We start from the raw sequence: 20,858 nt of genomic DNA on the forward strand, positions 1-20,858 counted from the left end.
TATTTCCAAAAATTGTTCTGAAAAATAATTATAATTTACTCTTAGCAGATGTCACTTTATTTTTTTTTTTAAATAGAGGAAGGCTATTGTTAAGTAGGTGTGGAAAATGTGAGGGTAAATAAAAGTTAATTCGCTTTTTTTGTGCATTCTAAATTTCCAAGAAAGAATACAGGATGTAGCTCTTCTCAAACATATTTTTAGTATCTACACAGATACAGATTTATCCTGCCATAAAAGAAACTAGTGGTCTTTAGAACATATTTTGGGTAATCATATTCTAGATGCTGCTATATTTACCATCTCTAGTGAGAATTTTAGTTCCCTTCCAGCTTATAATAGAGCAGTGCTACCTTTTAAATTTACTTTTAATACTGATCCTTTCTATTTAATATTCATCTCATCTCCATCCTATCTGTTTGTAATTCTCGTGGTTGAGTTTCTTACATAACATTTGAAAATACTGAGGATTGACTTTTTTATGGTGCTACAAAATATTTTAACTGAGCTAGGAGGTTTCAAATTTTTGAATATGCACCTGTAATCAAAGTTTACTACAGGTACTTCATGTTTCTATTAGTTTTTCGATAGTTTAGACTTCTGCTGGGATTCTTAACTATTGTTCATTGTTTCTAACTGTAACTTTCCTGAAACACGTGTCACAAATCAGTGGTACTTCTTCTCCTGCTTTTGCAATATAAATTTAAGAATCTTGAGCTGATATCAATGTGGGGTCTATCTACTTCTGATGGTGATTTGTTCTTAAAATACTCCTGAGCCTTGGTGATGAAATCAATGTTAAATCATGGTGGTTTAAAAGTCCCCCTATGAGATACACAGAAAGATGAATTGTCTTAGACACCTTAGTAAATTGTCTGATCTACATAAAAAGTGTGTGGTATAAAACTTTATCAACTATTTAAAACCAACTTATTCATAATTTGCTATGGTGGTGTTCTATTACATGAACGCTCATTTAAAAACATTTTGATATGAATACAAATAGCTCAAGAACAGACCTGAGGTAAAATAAATTTTCTGGATCACATTCCTAATGGCCAATTCCCCTGAATGCATTCATCAAATGAAAATCAATTGTTAGGGACTAAGTAATTGGGAGAAATAGGTAAGTGATGATGTTAAAACAATCCAGTATTAATCACTTCTCACCTGCCAACACCACTTCAGAGAACAAATATTATTGATTATAGCAATATTATTCAAAATAAAAAGATACTGAAAATAATCTAATTGTCCAATGTTTAGAAATTATAAGAAAAAACATGCTAAGAATATGGGTCCCTATAACTAAAGCACTCTACAGATACAAAAATAAAAGAAGAAAATCTTACATTTTTATCATAAAAATAAAAATACAAAAAACCTACATGTAATAAAAACATGTTTGTATAGTGATGAGGACAAAGCAGACAGACTGAAAGAATAGTTATTTGCAACGGAAGTGTTCTTTGTAGCCACTTGTTTACTAAAGTTCACTGTACAGAATTAAAAATATCCTTACAAAGTCTTAGGCAAATTATTTCATCTATAGGCAAACTATAATATGTGGGTATTATAATTATATATATATACACATATCAAGTATACACATATATAAGAAAGACATATATATATGTAAACTTAAAACACTGAGTGAAAAAGTATCCTAATCAAACATGATGTATATTTAGAATAAATACATATGTGTTTTTCTTTGTATGCTCTATTATCCTAATTGAGCCCAGACACAAAAGGATGCAATCCTTATTTCCTCCAAATTGTCTCACCTCCACATAAATTATGGAAGAAGTTAAAACCAAGGTCATCTTAGTATAGCATTACCAAAGCAATGAGAACATCCTGGCATTGGATACTCAAGGACAAGTATTCTAAAAGCAGAAACCTGTTAACTAAAATACCATCAGTTAATTTTAATCATAACTTTTAAAAAATATAGTGTCCTGGGGTATTTTGGTTTTGGCTTAATCCTTACTATACCGTAAACTGAACTGAACAAATGAAGTTATTTGGCAGTGGAAAAATCGAAAAAAGGGAGGAAGAGGCATAATGCACCGGCGGATCACATTACCCTGGCTGAGAAGGTAACAGAGTCCACAATGAACAACATTTAACACTAAAACAGGAGAGATACAGAGGAATACAGAAGTCACCTATTTACTTTGGAAAGATCTAAGGTAGAATAAAATCTAAACAGAGAAGAAATGTAAGATTGTGAGGGTTGTATGTTGTGGTTAAGAAAGTACTTGAGAGACACAAACAAAGTCAAACAGTTTTTCTCATTAAACATTTATTGCTCTCCTTAAATGTTTGAAGGAGCATAGCAATACATGAAATACTGCATTGGGTAAGATCTACTCTTTCCCCAGTTGGAATGCTGAGGCTAACTCAAATCTGATTGAGGTGCAACTGAAGTACGTGACAGTTTTTCCATAATGTCAGCATTTAACACTGTCAACATTAAAGATGAGGCCCATTCCAACAACCCTTAGTGGACACCTATGATATTCCTAAAGTTGTCCAAAACCTTTCAAGAAAATAGCATCAGTGGCCTTTAAGAGGATACAAAAATCCTTTCTTAATCTATCAATAAAAGGCAGTTAAATTTAAAATTCCTGCCTTGCTCCAAGCAGTGGATAATTAATGAAGCCTCGACTCAGGAAGAGCTCCAAAGCACTTGATACAGGGATGCTGGCCTTTAGGACTGTTTACTTGGTAGCTAAGTGTCTCACTCCCTCAATTACATAAAAACTATAATTTTTATATCTTGCTTGCCAGCCTTCATTTAAAGAAGTTTTTATTTATATTAACATTAAAATAATTCTTAAAGAAAAAAATTCATCCACAAGCCTGCCACTACACTAAACTTCTTTAATTTGTCCATAGGCACATATAATTTTTGGCTATAATCACACCATACATAACACAATAGCGCCAGTTTTTAAAGGCATTAACATTTGCTGACAATATGTTCTGCCAAACTTTCCCAGCTTGCTCATTTAATTAGCACATATTGTAAGAAACTCAGTGTAAGCTACAGCTTCATTGAAATATAAAAATTCCATAGATTCCTTCTAAGTATATGTCACAAATGGCATATTTTACCAAAAATTTAGTTTAAGACACTTTATAATTCATATTTATATACCACTTTTCATCTTACCTCTTCTCCAGACAGATAGTAGGCTGAGAGTAGTCCACCAACAAAGCGTATATTTACTTCAAAGACAGAAATTTCAGCATTCTATGGAAAAAAAAAAATCAAACATGATAGTACACATTTCAGAAAACCATAATTGTGATACATTATACTAAATACTTAAATTTTGTTCAAATCTTATGCTTGCCCAGAGAAATTTATATACAGGGGGAAATGCTCTCCCTTTTAAAATTAAAGTATTAAATATCACTGTGCATTATATATGTCAAAACATCACTAATGGACCCCCAAAATCGTACAATCATTATATGACAATTTTTTAAAATAAAGGAAAAACATACTTAAAATAAAGGATATGGTGTGTCTCTGTGTCCCCACCAAAATCTCATCTTGTAGTTCTCATTATTCACACATGTTGTGGGATGGACCGCATGGGAGATAACTGAATCATGGTGGGGGCGGGGGGGCTCTTTCTCGTGCTGTTGTTGTGATAGTGAATAAGTCTCATGAAATCTGATGGTTTTAAAAAGGGAGTTTCCCTGCACAAGCTCTTTCTCTCTTTGCCTCTGGCCATCCATGTAAGATGTGACTTGCTCCTTGCCTTCCGCCATGATCGTTAGGCCTCCCCAGCCATGTAAAACTGTAAGTCCACTAAACCTCTTTTTCTTCCCAGTCTCAGGTATGTTTTTATCAGCAGTGTGAAAATGGACTAACACAATAGATAAAAATACTTTTGACTCCTAAACAAAACTATAAAAATATTTGTAAACTAAAGTTCTCTCCTCTCTCTTCAACAGCAGATACAATACTTGATATTCCCTATTTGTGTAAACACAATGGGGCCAGGGCATTTTTTTTTCTGATCTGCATTCTCCTTTATTTTATTTGTTTGCCTGCTTCTTATTCCTGAAAGGCCATTCAGCCTACATTAGTCTAGGAATCTAGTAGTTCCACATTAGTCTAGGAATCTTTTCATTATGTTGCACAGCTGGACTGCAAATAGGATTTGAAGTCCGAGGACTTGGGTCCTAGTGCTGGTTTCCAACTTTTTGCCTGTGGCTTGGGATTGTTCTTCTTATCTCTGAGAAGACAATTTGTCTTCACATAAAGGACGTGATAATAATCATGTATGCTATACCATGGTGAAATAGTCCTTATTTACATCAATAATAGCTTGCTTTTCTTATTTACAACGTACCAGGTGCTGTGCTAATGTCTTCATATAGACTATCTCTTTTAGTCCTCACAATGACCTTATGAATTAATTACTATTCTTATGTCCATTTTAAAATGCTGAAGCCGAGACTTATAGTGGTTAATGTTACTTTTTGAAGTTCAGACAACTAATAATTGGTAGAAGCAGGATTTGAACTTGAGTACTGTGACTCCTGATGCAGGGCTCTGCTAGTCTGACTTCTATACACCTCACATGATAATGCTCCAAGTCTCTTTATTCATGGTCATATAATTAGTAATGACTGCCAATATTTTATATTCAATTAGTAAATAGATCTGTCTTACATTCTGTTACTAGATAAGTTAGAATAGCTAACCTACTATTTAGATTATAAAGTACATTTCAAGCTTTAGTTACCTTCTTTTCATGTTCATTGGGCCTACTGAGTAGTTGTTCACTTTTGCCTAACATCAAACCACTCACTAATAATCATGGGACTCACAGCAATTTAAAATGTATGGAGTCAATATCTGGCAGATAAACTTAGTCAAAATCATGAGATATTATTTCCTTTAACAAGCATTTATTAAGCAACTACTATGTGCCAGATCCTGTCCTAGGTTATAGGGAAATGGCAATAAAGACTGATAAGGTCCTCAAGGTCACTTGAGTCTACATTTTAGTGGGATAAAACATTTCCACAAAAAAAGGTGATAAGTATTCATTTTATCCTTACATGCTCTCTGTAAAAAGGTTTAAGGATCTAACAATTAAAGCCAAATAATTGCTTAAATTAAAAAAATTCAAAAAAATTCCTATAAAAGGACAATTATGAAAACAAGTTAGGAGACAGAATTATTAGGTCAACGTTAGGCAAAAACATCACAAAATAAGACTGGTGTGTTTAACTGTATTTTATAATTTGTAATGTGCACCTGATACAATCTGATTAAAAGTACTCTATATAGGTGTAATTTAACTTTGAGGTCTATCACACTGAATGAGTTTTACATAAATATTGGCAAAGGCTTTAATGTTCTACAAAATTACTGATAAGGAAAAGGGAAGATAATCCATACATTTAGTTTGGTTCACGTGACTATGTTTCCTATGTTTAAGAGTAATAATATCTAATAATAAAATGTAATAAGCTTAAACCCTCAAATCACATTCCTCTCAATTAGTACTTAGGTTTTTCAGTTTTTAAACCTGGAAACAGTTTCCCACATTTCTGCCTATTGAAGACTTATAAGATGATCTTATATTCTTATTCTGGCTATAGATTCTTTACATAACGCATTTTCTCTTCCTCCTGTGAAAATCTGGATAATCATGACCTTTATATAGACATCTGATAAAAATTATTGCAACATGGAGGTCTGAGTTATGTCAAACACCGCCAGAAATATATCTTCAGCTAGACATCAATCAACTGTTGGATGCAGTTATTCAACCAGTTATTGATTCAATTACATATTCTAAAACCTAAATTTTATTTATTTTGTACTGTACAATATTGAGAAATGACCCTGCAAGGTGCCATACTCAAGGTAACTTGCTATAGCTCTGGATTTCATGGATCTAACAGTCTGTCCAGTGAGCCTGTTTAAGAAGCAAATCTGGCTTGTTAGTTAATCCATGAAGGATCCCAGTGACTGCTATGTCCTTATCTTTAATAAATCTTGCTCTGGAACATCACACCACCACCATCACTAGTTCTCAAGTCACCATCTTCTCTGTTTGAAAACCAGAACCACATTCAAATTTCCAACATATAATTCTTTCTCTCTCCTTTTCAAAGTTAAGTTTAAGTAATATAGAAATCTTACTTTGAGGTCACTTTCAATATTCTAGGTTGTATTATGTTTTTAGGCCAAAAGATTGAAATTTAGAACCTTTAGTTCACTCTTTACAGATCCGTAGATGAAAAAGACTAAGAAGATAAAAATCCTCTCACCACACCAAATTGGTTGGCTATCCTTGAGCAGCAGACTATAAACTGCAGAAATCAGAAAGACCTGGGATTGAAGGTTGATTTGGAAGCCACCTGAGTTTGAGGTCCCAGGTAACTAATTTATTCCGAGTCTTGGTTTCGTCATATGTAGAAAGGGACAAAGCATTCCTCCATGACGTAAAGTAATGTACACAATAGCTGGCCCAAATAACGCACTCAATAGACAGTTGTTGCTGCTACCACTGTGCAGCTCAGCCTAAATGAACTAAAACCTACCTTCCCAGGGTCACTGGAAAATCAGAAACTCTAGAGTCATAAATACTCACCTTCTTTGGCCTATTTGAGGTCTTATTTCTCAAGGGCTTAAAAATCCTCTTTTGAAATACAGAAGTTGACCAACTTCCTTTGGGGCTTGATATATTTTATATGAAATCTGAATTTTCAAAAGTGAATTTCTACAATTGAGGGTCTCAGGCCATTTCTATAAACTTCTGATTCTAATTGCCATTAAAATATTAAACGTAAATAAATACATTCTTATTAATAATCTTGATGTTCTAAAAGTTTTCTACTGACTTATCCTGATGACAGAGGAGGTATTTGGAGCAGGGCGGGGACAGCAGGTAGACAAAGCAGCCTGTAACACTAAATCTTATGAGATTTATCCTAACAATGTGAATTTTGCAGTCTACCTGAGTTTGTTTTAAAATAAAATTAACTTCCCCTTTAAATCTTCAAGATTGCATTCCGGTATGCCCCATGTATTCAGTGGCTTCTAGTACACAGTCTTACGTGAGTAGTAATTTAAGTAGATCCCATCTTTTATTTAAATTCCATGTACCTATTAGTTAATGTCAACCAATAAACAAGAAAAGGTTGGAAATTTTTGGTTAAGACCTACCAATAAAAAAATAAGAATTGGAGAAATTGTTCTTTCATTTTGATTTACTTATATGAATGACCACTGAATCAAAGAACACACTAAACCAGATTCATCTATAAATTGAATATATGGTATGCCTAAATTTACACCTAAAATCAAGAGGCAAGTATTACAAATCATGAAAAAATTATCTCTCAGTACTAATCTCTATCATTGTCTTGGGTGTTTTAGATTGATAACTTCCTCCTTAAATGTATCCCTTTTCTGTATATTTTTGTCTACTCATTTAGTATACATGTATGTAAACGTATGAGATAAAGTGATAAAGACTGCTAACATGAGATAAAGTGATAAAGACTGCTAACATGAAAAAAAGAGTCCAATTTATAAATTATTTTGTATGCTTCCCTCCTCCAATCCTAACATCATGTTCCATCTCTCTGCTAAGAAAGGCTTCTTCCGAACCAACGTATCCTGAGATCATGGACAGGAAGTATCTAACCCCATCTAGGCAACAAAGAAAATGAACACTTCAAAACCTGTTTTCAAATAAGTATCTGAAAGACCAACCTCTTCACACTAGACAAGACAGCACTTTAAACAACTCTGAAATTTGATATTTTTATAGGCAACTTATTCACCAAAATTAGCTATACGATAATGTATTTTAATAGATTTCAGTAAGTGAAATAACAGAATCGACAATGAAAATAACAAATTTAAGTTTTGGTGCAGATTCAGCCAGTTTCCTTTTGCTTGAGGAGCTATATAAAGATGCAAGCTTTTTCCGAGGAACATATAAATTGTTTCTTTGAACCTTCAAGCCTTATGATGTTTATTTAGAGTCGCATTTGTATTAGAATTCTTAATTATTATCTTATGATTCCATACAGCATAACAGATCTGATTGACTGCATTAAATGGAAAAATATTTCCTGGAAAAGAACTTTTCAGAAATATTTAAATTCTATTCTGAGTGTTTAATTTTCAGAGTGAACTCAAAGTGTAACAGTTTTCGTTTTTAAAAGGACAATTCTCTGATCCCTACAATCAGTGGCTACTCTTTTGCTAGCTATTCCTCCAAACTCTGTATCAGCTTTCTACTTAGTGAATTATGAGCCTGGGTACAGGGCTGTTATCACACATGAGAATCAAGCAAGCTTTAATAACTGCCCACTACACACCAATGCAATATTTCTGTTTAATATCAACTGTTTCACTACAATCCAACGTAAATAACTAACAACTGCTCCATTACTAACACATGATAACGATGCTTTATCTTTAATCAATGGCTTTGTCAGAAGCAACATGAGACTTTTCAAAGCCATTGATTAAAGACTGGTAACTACCAATAAGCCTTGCCTATGTTTAGGCTTAGCATACACCTTTATTTATAAATGATACTTCAAAGTGTGTGCTGGATTACCACTTTGAGGATTAAAAGCATACAACTCCCTTTAAACAGATTAAATTGCAATATTTCACAGTGTAAGTCAGTGTGTCACAGTGTGTCCGAAGAGCCTTTGGCTTCCTATTTAAGCAATGTGACAAACCTCTTAAGACCACTAACAAAGTGCAAGTTCTGTGGGCCACAAAGATATGCAAATACCTATTTTCTCTATGTTAATAGATTGGTTTTACCATGCAGGTACAGAGGCTCTCAAGCAGCAGCCCTAATTACCATCAGAGAGAACAGCACAGTATCCTCTTAAAACCAAAACCCAAATCATCACTCTTGGCAGGTATTCCCTAGCATTCAGATGGAACACACTCAATAACTTCATTTAACAGGATAATTAATTTAGTTATCTGCACCCATCAGGATGTAATGTGGCTCTAAAACAGACCTTTCTCAGGAGCAACACTAGGGCAAAAGTAACTTCTTTCATGCTCTATAGTATGGAACTCTGGACCTAAGCCAAGTACTCAGTCACGCATTTGAGAAGATCCAAAGTTGCTTCTTGAAGTCAACATATATCCTCCGGACAGGGAACCCTACAACTTAACTTTCTTGAAAAGTAGGAGGGCATTCCAACTGGATATGCAAACAATCTGGATCTTTACACTGAAGAAAAAAAAAAAGTCACCGTTGCCACCAGTACTTCTGTTCTCCAAAACACAAAGTGTTCATTACAACCAAAGGCATGATCCAGATGCTTGCCAAAGATCACAGTTGCAGTGTGTTGCTAGTTAGTGTCTACAGCAGGCTGATCATCTATCCTTTGCCATGCTCAAGGCTCTGCCTCTCACACTCAGATATCGCTTTACCGCAGTCTAGAAATATGGCTTTAAGGAAAATTTCTACACAGCTTTAGCTTTTACAAAGGGTTAATATAAGAAATTGTTATCTGGAGAAAAATTCTATATATTCTATAAAATTCATTACAGAAGATAGTTTTCAATATTTCTCATGTGAGGTTCTAGGTAACCAACATTGTTTTAAGTGTCAGTAAAACCACAATTGAAATCAGAAATACCCAAATAGGAAACCCTTGATCACTTGTTCTTATGTGACTGATCTTCCTGTTGTCAGGGGCCACTACAAATCTGTTCTGGAAATAGGTTAGGTAATAACAGGTAGACCAACTGATTTGAACTCCATATCATCTGTAACTATATAAACAGATGACACAATACAGCTACCCTTCCACCTGAGCTCTTCTTCCAGCTGAGTATAGCATAGGCTGTCAGGAAGTAGGACAAGATAGCTTAACTTCTCTTTCATTTAACAAACATTTATCAAATCACTATTGAACAATACACTCTAATTAGTACTCTAATATTAAGATGACATGCCTAACCTCAGAGGACTCAAATTCTCTGGCTGTCTATATATTTCTCAACTCTTTGCATTTCTTCTTCAATTAAAAAAACACAAGGTCACTGAGTTAGGCAGACTGTGTTCAAACCTGAGATCTTGCTGCATAATTTGGGACAGACTAATTAACCACTTATTCATCTATAAATACAGGGAAAAATATCAGTTACTACTCTGTATGCTTGTCACGAAGATTAAACAAGATACACCCACGAAAAAAAAATCACGTATCATAATACTTGGGATGTATCACAAACTACTAATTTTTTTATTTTTTGAGACAGAGTCTCACTCTGTTGCCCAGGCTGGAGTTTTTTTTTTTTTTTTTTTTTTTTTAATAGATATGGGGTGGGAGAGGTCTTACTATGCTGCCCAGGCTGGTCTTGAACTCCTGGGCTCAAGAAATCCACAAGTCTGGGCCTCTCAAAGTGTTGGGATTACAGGTGTGAGCCACCACGCCTGGTCAAATAGTAGTTTCCTCTTTCATTTCTTTCCTACCGAGATAGCCTGGCACTAGCTAAGGTTCTCTACTTTTCCTGCTAGACTAAATGCCCATAAGAGTAAATACTTGATCCTTAGAAGATACTTAGTAAATAATACATGAGTGAATGAAGAGTGACTAACCAAGAATCAGTTTTAGATTCTTTGTCCTAAGATTACTTTGAGCTAAAATTAGAAAAGTTATTCATGGAGTCAATACTTAGGGTTTTCTCCCAATATGTATGTGCTTCTACAGATACCTGAACTGAATACAAGCTCCTTCTGTGAAGTCCTTGCTCCTTACTCCCCAGAACATATTATCCCAGTGACTTATTTTAAGCCAGCTATTAAAGTCATTTGAACTTTGTGCTACCAAGTATGCAAAATGAATCAATTTCCTATGCCCTAATGAAAAGAAAATGAGTTTTAGTTAATTACAGTATAAACCAATAGAAAACTTTACATTTTTCGGTGATATAAATTGGATATTTCACATTAACAAATTTATTCTTGAGTATAAAATTTGTTTATACTTAGGAGCACCATAGGATAAGCCAACTCTCAACAATAGTGTTTGTTTTGTTTTTATTATCCCTTTGCAATAAATTTAGATGCATTAACTTTTCTTTTCTTTTCTTCTTTTTTTTTTTTTTTGAGTCTGAGTCTCTCTGTGTCGCCCAGGCTGGAGTGCAGTGGTGCAATCTCGGCTCACTGCAACCCCAGGCTGGTCTCAAACTCCTGACCTCGTGATTTGCCTGCCTTGGCCTCCCAAAGTGCTGGGATTACAGGTGTGAGCCACCATGCCCGGCCCACAGAAGTATTATTAAGAAAGCAAGCCTCCAAAATGAAACAGTTTTTTTCCAGTGCTTTAGTTTTTCATGTTTAGCTCTATCAATATCAGCATTACCACAGGTCACTCTAATCAAATAGCTCCATAACCTTGAGCAAATCACTAGCTCCTTATGCCTGTTCTCTCACATTTAAAATAGAAGGGTTTAACACATTGATCCCCAAGGTTCCTTAACATTGATTGGAATATTGTCTCCTTTATATTCTAGATTCAATTATTAGGCAAATTAAACACAGACTCATCTGCCTGTCTTTAAGGTGCCCCAAATGTGGTATATATAGCAATTAATTAGGGGAGTAGAAACAAAATATTAAACTTTTAATGTATATAAGTTTTTAATTGAAATAGATGGGGGAAATACTTAGCTTTACTGATCCTTAATATTCTGCCTAACAACTGGTGTCTTCATTTGGTCTCTGAGAGCAAGAGTGCCACAAAGCAGAGGCAACAGTGGGAAATTCTCTTTGTCCACTTTCAACATATAGAATGTTACTTGTGCATGGTGACTGGGATTTACAGATACTATCAAATGCTTGCCCAACAGACAAGAGACTTACGAGAATTTCTGCAAAGTGGTCTCAGATTAGAAATACCGATAGCGCACACTTAAGTGAATGACTAAAAAATTCCATGGCCTACATGCTTTCTTTTCTTAGAATAAGTTCTTTGTCAATATCATTATAAAGTAAAACAACGACTATCAAATCAGAGCTGATAAGATGTAGTCCTCCCCAGCTGAAATTATCAAGAAGTATTAGAAGTATTCACTATCCTTAATTCTGATTCTTTCCCTCAGTATACAACGGGCCTTGAAATATTTGCTGAGAATGACAGCACACAAAATTTAAAAACATATATCACATATATAATCAATTTGTTTTTACTGAGAGGTGTATAAGATCCACAAAATTTGAAGCTTTCTTTACGGGAAAATGAAAGCTGCTGCTGCTGCTGGAGACACCATGACACCGTGTGAAAGCATAAGCACTGGAGCCCCACGGACCTATATCAGAATCACAGCTCTTGATACACAACCAGCTGTGCAGTCTGGAGTAAGCCTCTGAGGTGCAGATGTTTAATATACAAAGGTGTGAAATTAATGCCCATCTCATAGCATTGCGGTAGGACTGAACAAGAATACTAGGCACACGTAGGTCTCCATAAATACTAATTTATTTTCTCTTACCCTTAATTTGCCAAAAAATAAGACACAAATTTGTGTAGTAAGTGAGGACAATTTAAGAACACAGTATAAGATAATAATATTTGTACTATCTAAAATTGCATTATTTTTGTTAGAGTACATTACAATAATACGGCCCACTACAGAATTTATCCATGCTAACTGAAATTTAAGGACTGAATTAGCAACTCTTATTTAACTTACCACATTAAAATCTAAATTTTCTTCAACCCATGATTTTGCTTCTTCAAATTCATTTTTCATTTCCATAATAAAAAGTGTATCCAGGGCATCTACTATAGTTGCTCCTTTGATGTTACCTGAAAATAGCAGAAAAATATGTGATAAAATACTTTGGCTAGATAAAATATATGTAAATTGACCACACCTAAGACAGCGAGAGGGTAATACTGGATTTATTATTAAGCAATAATATTAAACATAGTCTAAAATGCTTTCAATGAAAGCATAAAATGGCACCAAACTAAAAATTATCACAGGCTATTGACTGATATACTAATCTTTAAAGTTTCTTCTGAGTTATAAAAAATAAATGTCTCAGAAATTTATCTTAGAAATTTCATTTGTGATTGCATTCTCTCTCTTTTCTTTCCGTTTTTTTTTTTTTCTTTTTTTGGAGATGGAGTCTCGCTGTGTTGCCCAGGCTGGAGTGCAGCTGCGCAATCGCAGCTCACTGCAACCTTCATCTCCTGGGCTCAAGTGATTCTCCTACCTTAGCCTCCTGAGTAGCTGGGATTATAGGCGCATATCATCATGATGGGCTAATTTTTGTGTTTTTAGTAGAGATGGGGTTTCACCATGTTGGCCAGGATGGTCTCAATCTCTTGACCTCCTGATCCACCCGCCTAGGCCTCCCAAAGTGCTGGGATTACAGGTGTGAGCCACTGCACCCGGCCTGTGATTGCATTCTCTAGCAAGAAAAGAATAGGCCTAAAACCAAGGAGCAACAGACTTATTAAGACTAATGTAATCAAAGTGCACCTGTGCAAAACTCTAAATATAATTAGATCTAAAATTGTTTAGTGATAGTTCTAAGAAGACATTACTCTAAAATGAAATTTCACCCCGTATGAACTCTGACTGATGCTAACTGCCCTCCATCCTCTACAAGTCCTGACCTCTGTGGCTTACTTCCTCTGAATTCCAATGACATGGAGACTTCATGTTGCCCTGGCATTCACCACCTTCTATCTTGTATTAAAATTACACATGTGCATCTTTTAGTCTATAAACTTTTTTCTTCTTTTGAGACAGGGTCTTGCTCTGTCCCCCAGGGTGGAGTACAGTGGTGCAATCATAGCTCACTGCAGCCCCAGACTTCTAGGCACAAGTGATTCTCCTGCCTCAGCCTCCTGAGTAGCTGGGATTATATGTGTGTGCCACCATACCTGGCTAATTTTTAAAATTTTTTTGTAGAGATGAGTCTTGGTATGTTGTTTAGGCTGGTCTCAAACTCCTGGCCTCAAGCAATACTCCCACCTTGGCCTTCCAAAGTACTGGAATTAGAGGCATGAGGGATGCACTATCAACTTAGAACAAACAAGTCACGTCTTACTTATCTCCAGATTCCTTATGGTGTCCTGTGGAATTGTGACAATGATGACCAACTGTAATTGAGTAGTTCAGCTTCAAAACGCATTTTAAAATGTTTTTCTTCGTCCTTTCTTCCAGTCTCAAGATGTAACCTTGAAGCAAACTGTAGAAACCTTTTTCCTTAGTCTTAAAGTATGCCCCTGAAACATGCTTTGAAACTTCACTCCCTTCCCTTTCCCACTATGCACTCTTTTACCCCATGAACATTTACGTAATTGTATACTTGGATCTAATTATGTGCTTACTTAGAAGTTCCAGGGGCTAATCTTGTGACAGATCAAGCATGGAGACCCAGCTGCAAAATTTCAGAGACTACCTCAAGGCAGTTAGTCAGCAACCCAGCCATTGTTGATATAACGTCAGCCTGCACTCCAGGTGGACTACAGCTAGAGAAAGCCACCAGAACAAGACACGCAGACCTTACACTCAGGCACCCTTCCCATATGCCTCCCAGTTCAAGTTCCATTTTTAAGATCCTCTTCCCAGCCTCAAGTTTGAAGCAGTTTCTAGAGGAGTAAGCCAGCCACCTCTAGCTTTGGAAATAAAAGTCATTTTCCTTTCACTGAACTTCATCCTTGTTATTGACTGTGCAAGTGGCAGGCAGCTGATCCTACACTCAGGTGCACAATGAATGGCTGCTGAAAGACTGGGCACTACACTTCCTATATATAATTAGCATTCTGGACGATCCAAGACCGAATCTATAAATATAAATGAAAATTATTTCACTGGCACATGCCTTTCAAATGCCAAGTTGAGAAGTTATTAGAAAACTATAAATAACAGAATATTAAAACACTTGATTTTCAAAAAGATAAAAATTGTAAATCTTATCTAATGATAAGGAGAAAGAAACCTGAAGACGTTTGCATTTTGTGAAATGTTTTACTGTAATCCAATTTCCTTTAACTTTTTTGAAGCTAGAACTATGGATTCAGAGAGACACTGGAGGGAATATTTTAAAGTGGGCATTTTGAAATATGATATCAGCTTCATATTTTCATTGACATTTCATTTCTAAGTTATTAACAGCCTTAAGTTAATATTTTTATTTCTTGTATTGTAGCTTTACATGAGAATAATTGGTCAAGCACAAAATACCTCTCTTTGAGGTGCAGTTTTACTTGAAATCTTTTTTACCACTGAAATACTGAAACAAATAGTTCTAGTTTCCTGTTTAAGATGGAATTGGGAGATCAGGAATATTTAAGATGCTTTTTTATATTCATTAAACTTGTTTAGGAAGGAACCAGTCTTTGTCTATGAAAAAGATGGAAGGTTCAACATAACTGGCGAGAAACAACCATGAGAAGGAAGCAGACTTGAAGAGTTCCCCAATGGCTAATAACTGGGAAAAGATTCATAATGCCTAATTCTTTCTCCAAAAAGGTTGTTTTTAGGGTTAAAACTCAAAATCACTTATCTCAAAAGAAAAACTATTTCCTAAGAAGCCAGGTGGTGAAGAACTCACATTTTCCTATCTTCTGCCTGGTTTGCTGAGTGATTATACGGGACTATATATTACACAGATAAGAAATCTGACTGAGAAGCGGGCTAAAGAAGTCAGTTAAAAGTTTTTCTCATCTGTAAAAATGAAAACTTTGTATGCCTTTGTAACAAGTTCCACTATATTGGTATTTCTATAATAAGAAAATCATTATGCATCTTATTTTAATTTGAAGATGGAATGAGATTAATTACCATTTGAATTATTAATATTTCATTTCCTTATGCTAATACCTGTAGCTCTTTTTCTAAGAGCAAGTTCTTATCTTGATTATGAAAAGTGTTTTTTTTACTGAAAAAGCCAATGAAAACCAAAAAACAAAAGTCAGGCCTAAGAGACCTAGCATATTTTTAATGTTCAATAACAAATTTTAAAATCATAAATGTTTTAACAGAAAACCAAACAATCCCTCTGATAAAGATTACGGCAATTTAACACATTAACTGATTTCTTAAGGGTACGAATGACTTTTATACAGATAAAAGCAAAATGGGAGTTACAATTTTTTTAAAAAATCTTAAACAATGAAAAAATAAAGGCCTCTGGCTCTGCATGAAGTTTCAGAGTTTCTCTCTTCAATTCATACCTCTCCCTTACCCATGTTAACTGGTAGCTGGATCCTAAAAACACTACTTTAGAAGTGTCTGGAATTACTTCTACTGCCTCTACTTCAGGTACAGGCTCTATTCATCTCAAAACTGTGTCACTCTGATAGACCAACAGTCTCTTTTCTTCTACTTTTCCCAGCTCTTTCTACCTGTTCTTGCAAACCCTGCAATGCCCTTCTCCCAATCTGAGGTCCTACTGGTTCCTCAGAACTTCATGGAAGTATATATTGAACCACCTGGTGCATTGATAATTCACTATTTACATTTTATATGTTGTGTACTAGGCAAATACCTGTGTAAAGACCTGTGCAAAGACTTGTATTATTTTCATTATCACCAGTGCTACAAGTAAAGCCAAACACATGGAAGGTTCTAAATAAATGGAAAAGCAACATGTCAGAATTAGGAGCATGGACTCTAATGTTAGCCACCCCAGGGTTCAAGTCCCAGCTCTGCCAGTTAGTAGGTGGCTATCTCTGGGAAAACTATTCTCTGGGCCTCATTTTTCTCACCTATAAAATTATATTTTAATGAGGCTAAATGAGATAATGCATGAATGGCACTTGGCACACAGTAAGTGCTCAATAAATGTGAGCTGAAACTATTATGTGAATTGCTATTATTTAACATTTTCAGTTAAAGTATAGAAAGTGTTCTATTGTCGAATTCAGAAGTTCCTGAGTAACACTGTATTCCCTTCATCCTGGTACTTACAGACAAATTTTAAGGATTAGAAAGAAATCAAGTGCAGTAGGAGGATACTGGGCAGCTCTGTGACCCAAAGAATCCATGAAACCCTTGTGTTACTCAGCTTTCTTACTTCCACAATGGAATGTTATTAACGCCCACAGTACCAGTCACAGAGGGCTGCTGCAGGAACCAAATGCAATAAAGTGTGCAAAAGTGGATAAATGGAAGTTCAATTAACCTAATCCATCCTCACTTTCTCTTCCATGGTACAAACAGGAGAAACCTACAGTCAAAATTGAGATACAGTGAAGATCACCACGGCTGGCAGCCTTGCCCAGCTTACGTATAAAGGCACAGCTTTTACCTAACAGGATGCAGTTAGTGCAGCCCACCAAGTGCTTCTATGGTGGGAATCACCCCACAAGCCAAAAATCCTGATACTGCACCCTATAACCATTAAGTGAGAATCTTTATAAGTATGCTCCAGGAATCAGTACTCTTTAAAGTTACGCAGGTTATTCGAACACGCAGCCACTACTCTAACTGAAGGACACACTATGCACAATCCTTACCTAATTTCATCAGGTGTGCAAGTTTCCTAACCAAATGGCCTGGGCCATATTACACAGACTTCTTCACCATCCATAAGCTGAAGCAACTGGGGAGAAGTTAGTAAGTTACTGAGAAGTTACTAAGTCACTAAGAAACCAAAGCACATCTACTTACCAAACAAACTGCTTGAATGGCCTCCTTTTGATATAGGTTTCAGTTCATTTAATCCCCAGGCATAACCTTTATAATTATTCCAAGCATGTTTCATCATCTGAGAAATAAAATAAAAACAGGATTATAATTTGAATGGAGATGTTTTTCCTACAAAATAGGTAATATATTGAAGAGCAAAGGCTAAAACATTAAAATTCATTAGTTAAAAGGATGACTAAGTAAAAGGGTTATGATTATATAAACCAGAACACACATGCTCATATAAACATGCTCGTACACATACACACTACCCTTTTATGTTTACAAATGGAAAGTTTTCTTTTTGAGTTCATTTAATCCTATTTAATACAAATACCATTTTCAAAAGTCAGTTCCCGACAAAGGAATTTAGCTTATCTTGAAAGTATGAACCATGTCTACATTTATCTAGTTCATTTTCATAAAAGATTAATTCTGCGAAGACTATCTTTAAAATTCATATTTTTGCACAAAGTTCTTCTTACTTCGTTGACCTCACAGCTTACAGATAAATATTCAGGTTATCCCTTTAAATCACTTTGATGTTTCCTGACCAAGACTATATGGAGAAGTATTTTAAAATATTTACAAGAAATAAAAAATAAAACTCTGATCATGCCTAGCTTTTGGAAAAACTTGTTTATTTTAACATGATCAATCTTTAATTGGATACATATGTGTGTATATGTATGTAACTGAAGATTGATCCAGTATATTCCTAATTGAGGGTCCATGCACCAATAATGGTTTTAAAAGCCAAACCCCTCTGCCATAAATTAGTTGTATAAATTGTTTTCAATGACTGAAATAACACATAATTTTTTTTTTTTTTTTTTTTTTTGAGACAGAGTCTCGCTCTGTCGCTGGGGCTGGAGTGCAGTGGCCAGATCTCAGCTCACTGCAAGCTCCGCCTCCCGGTTTTACGCCATTCTCCTGCCTCAGCCTCCCGAGTAGCTGGGACCACAGGCGCCCGCCACCTCACCCAGCTAGTTTTTTGTATTTTTTAGTAGAGACGGGGTTTCACCGTGTTAGCCAGGATGGTCTCGATCTCCTGACCTCGTGATCCACCCGTCTTGGCCTCCCAAAGTGCTGGGATTACAGGCTTGAGCCACCGCGCCCGGCCACACATAATTATTTTTGTACACATATTTTTTAAAAGGGTTGGGATGCTTCAACTGTCTAGAACTTATTCATGCCACTAGCCCCAATTTATTATCAACAGTAATCAAAATATGGACATAATTGGAAAATGTTCCAATCTGACTCCATATTTCAGAGTATCTTAAAACATCATATAAAGTTATAGATATTATTTATGGGCCATTTACCACTCAAAATCTTCATTGAGATCAATATCATTTTATTAATAACAAAAGTTTTCATACGTTCCTGAACAAAACAATCAGCATCTTTAACCAATTTGTAAATTACCTTCCTAACTCACCACTATTATTACCAACAGTTACCAAGAATCAGTATTATCTGCTGAGTACTCTGCTAAATGCTGTGACTTTAGTATTGTAACCAATTCTTGCTACAACCCTATAAAATATGTTTTATCATAATTGTTAGAGAAATGAAGAAACTGAGGCTTGGAAGTTAAAAAAACAACTTTAGTCAAAGTCACCACATTTTTCCATAGACAAGGTGCCAGGGTTCATCTCCAAGCTGGCCTGACTCCAAAGCCCACGGCATTAACCAACACATTGCATCACTTTCCTTTAATGAGTCAGCAACAAAATCTTCCTTTACTGAATCAGATTATTGATCTTCCAACAATCAAAAGAATGTGTATATGGCAGTATTTTCAGGATTTTTTTCTTATAAATTAATTTTGTTGAGAAGTAAAATAGATTTGAGGGTCACATGACTTGATTTATAATCCCTACAATGCCACTGATTAGTCACATACTTAAGGATGAGTCATAGCTTTTGTGATTCTTATCTGGAATTTGGGATAATTTCTTACAGGATGTATGTAAGGCATACATGAACATGGTGTGTGTTTTTGTACCTTGCATACTGCTTGACAGATGGCAGGTAATCACATGTTTATTAAATTTTAAATCTACATTAAAACTAATTAAATTCACATCACAGAAAAATAGAAACCAATGAGCCTCTGAAAGACTAGGTATATAAAAAAATCTACAGAACACCTAGAGATTATATTTGAGTTTTATTTGGTTTTCCCATTAAATGTACTACATTTAGTAAATTCTTCATTCCTGTAAATTTCCAAAGATACTTTATCAATTCAAAAGCTTTTGGAATATACTGAATATCAAAACAGAAAAAAAAAAAGTTATGATGATTTGTTTCAGCTTTGTCAAAAATGATAATTTATACAATGTACCACTAGTAGAGGATCTCCTAAAGTAACCTCTGTAGCATATATTAACTTTTCCTATTTTATTCCCTCAAGGGAAAAGCTGACACTAATTGGTTAGTTTCCTACATTTCAAAAGTTGCTGACATATTTCTCAAAATGGGTTCCTGATCCCATGGGATTTCTATGAGTTACAGTTAGAAAAGAAGAAAATGATGTGGTCAAAATGCCCTGAATGAAGCATTGGGAGGGGTTTATCCAGCAATTGTAAAGAGGAACAGTCATATGGTTAACCAATTCCACCAGCTGATCACCTCTGGAAATGATTTACCGCATTAAAGCTAACTGTAAGACATTGTGTGCGTGTGTGTATGCATGCATAGACTATGAACCTCAATTTAAAAGTCACAAATAAAATCAACTTGTTAACTTAGATTTACGACTTACACAAATATTTGAAAACATCAAAAGGCTACCAGCTTTTAATTTTGTAGTATTAAGGCATTATCCAGCAGAGTGGCGACGGGGATGAAGTAATTTAAGTTCTCTAGACCCAGTTCTCATGAGCTGGCAGGACAAGGAAGTCACACTTCTAAAATTTAACTACTAACAAGGATAGAATTGATCCCCCCTCTTCACAGGCTCCTTAGGTTTCTTTTGTAGTCTTTCATCAACTTAATTAGGGTTTTACAGCCTGACATTCCATGTAGAAGTAAAATGGGCCCAAATTTCAAATGCAGTAGTGAAACCCTCACAAAAAAAGATAAACTGAAAGCAAGCCAAAGATGTTTTTTTCCTGAATACGTCTATTTGCTCCGGTGAAAGGTATGGCCAACACACTGT

The 20,858-nt window shown here is 35.2% G+C and overlaps 1 protein-coding gene across 3 annotated transcripts in view; it reads right to left on the reverse strand.

Moving 5' to 3' along the window:
* Window positions 1-20,858, reverse strand: part of MAN1A1 (mannosidase alpha class 1A member 1) — a 172,129-nt gene that overhangs the window by 110,990 nt on the left and 40,281 nt on the right. For all 3 annotated transcript variants that reach the window (XM_010373463.2, XM_010373464.2, XM_010373465.2), the window contains exons 3-5: window positions 17,669-17,765; window positions 12,728-12,843; window positions 3,179-3,259 (exon numbers count right to left, since the gene is read on the reverse strand). In XM_010373463.2, the coding sequence (XP_010371765.1) occupies window positions 3,179-3,259; window positions 12,728-12,843; window positions 17,669-17,765 (294 nt within the window). The remainder of the gene's footprint in view (window positions 1-3,178; window positions 3,260-12,727; window positions 12,844-17,668; window positions 17,766-20,858) is intronic.

The sequence above is a fragment of the Rhinopithecus roxellana genome, chromosome 4 (genome assembly GCF_007565055.1).
Source record: "Rhinopithecus roxellana isolate Shanxi Qingling chromosome 4, ASM756505v1, whole genome shotgun sequence".
NCBI lineage: Eukaryota > Metazoa > Chordata > Mammalia > Primates > Cercopithecidae > Rhinopithecus > Rhinopithecus roxellana.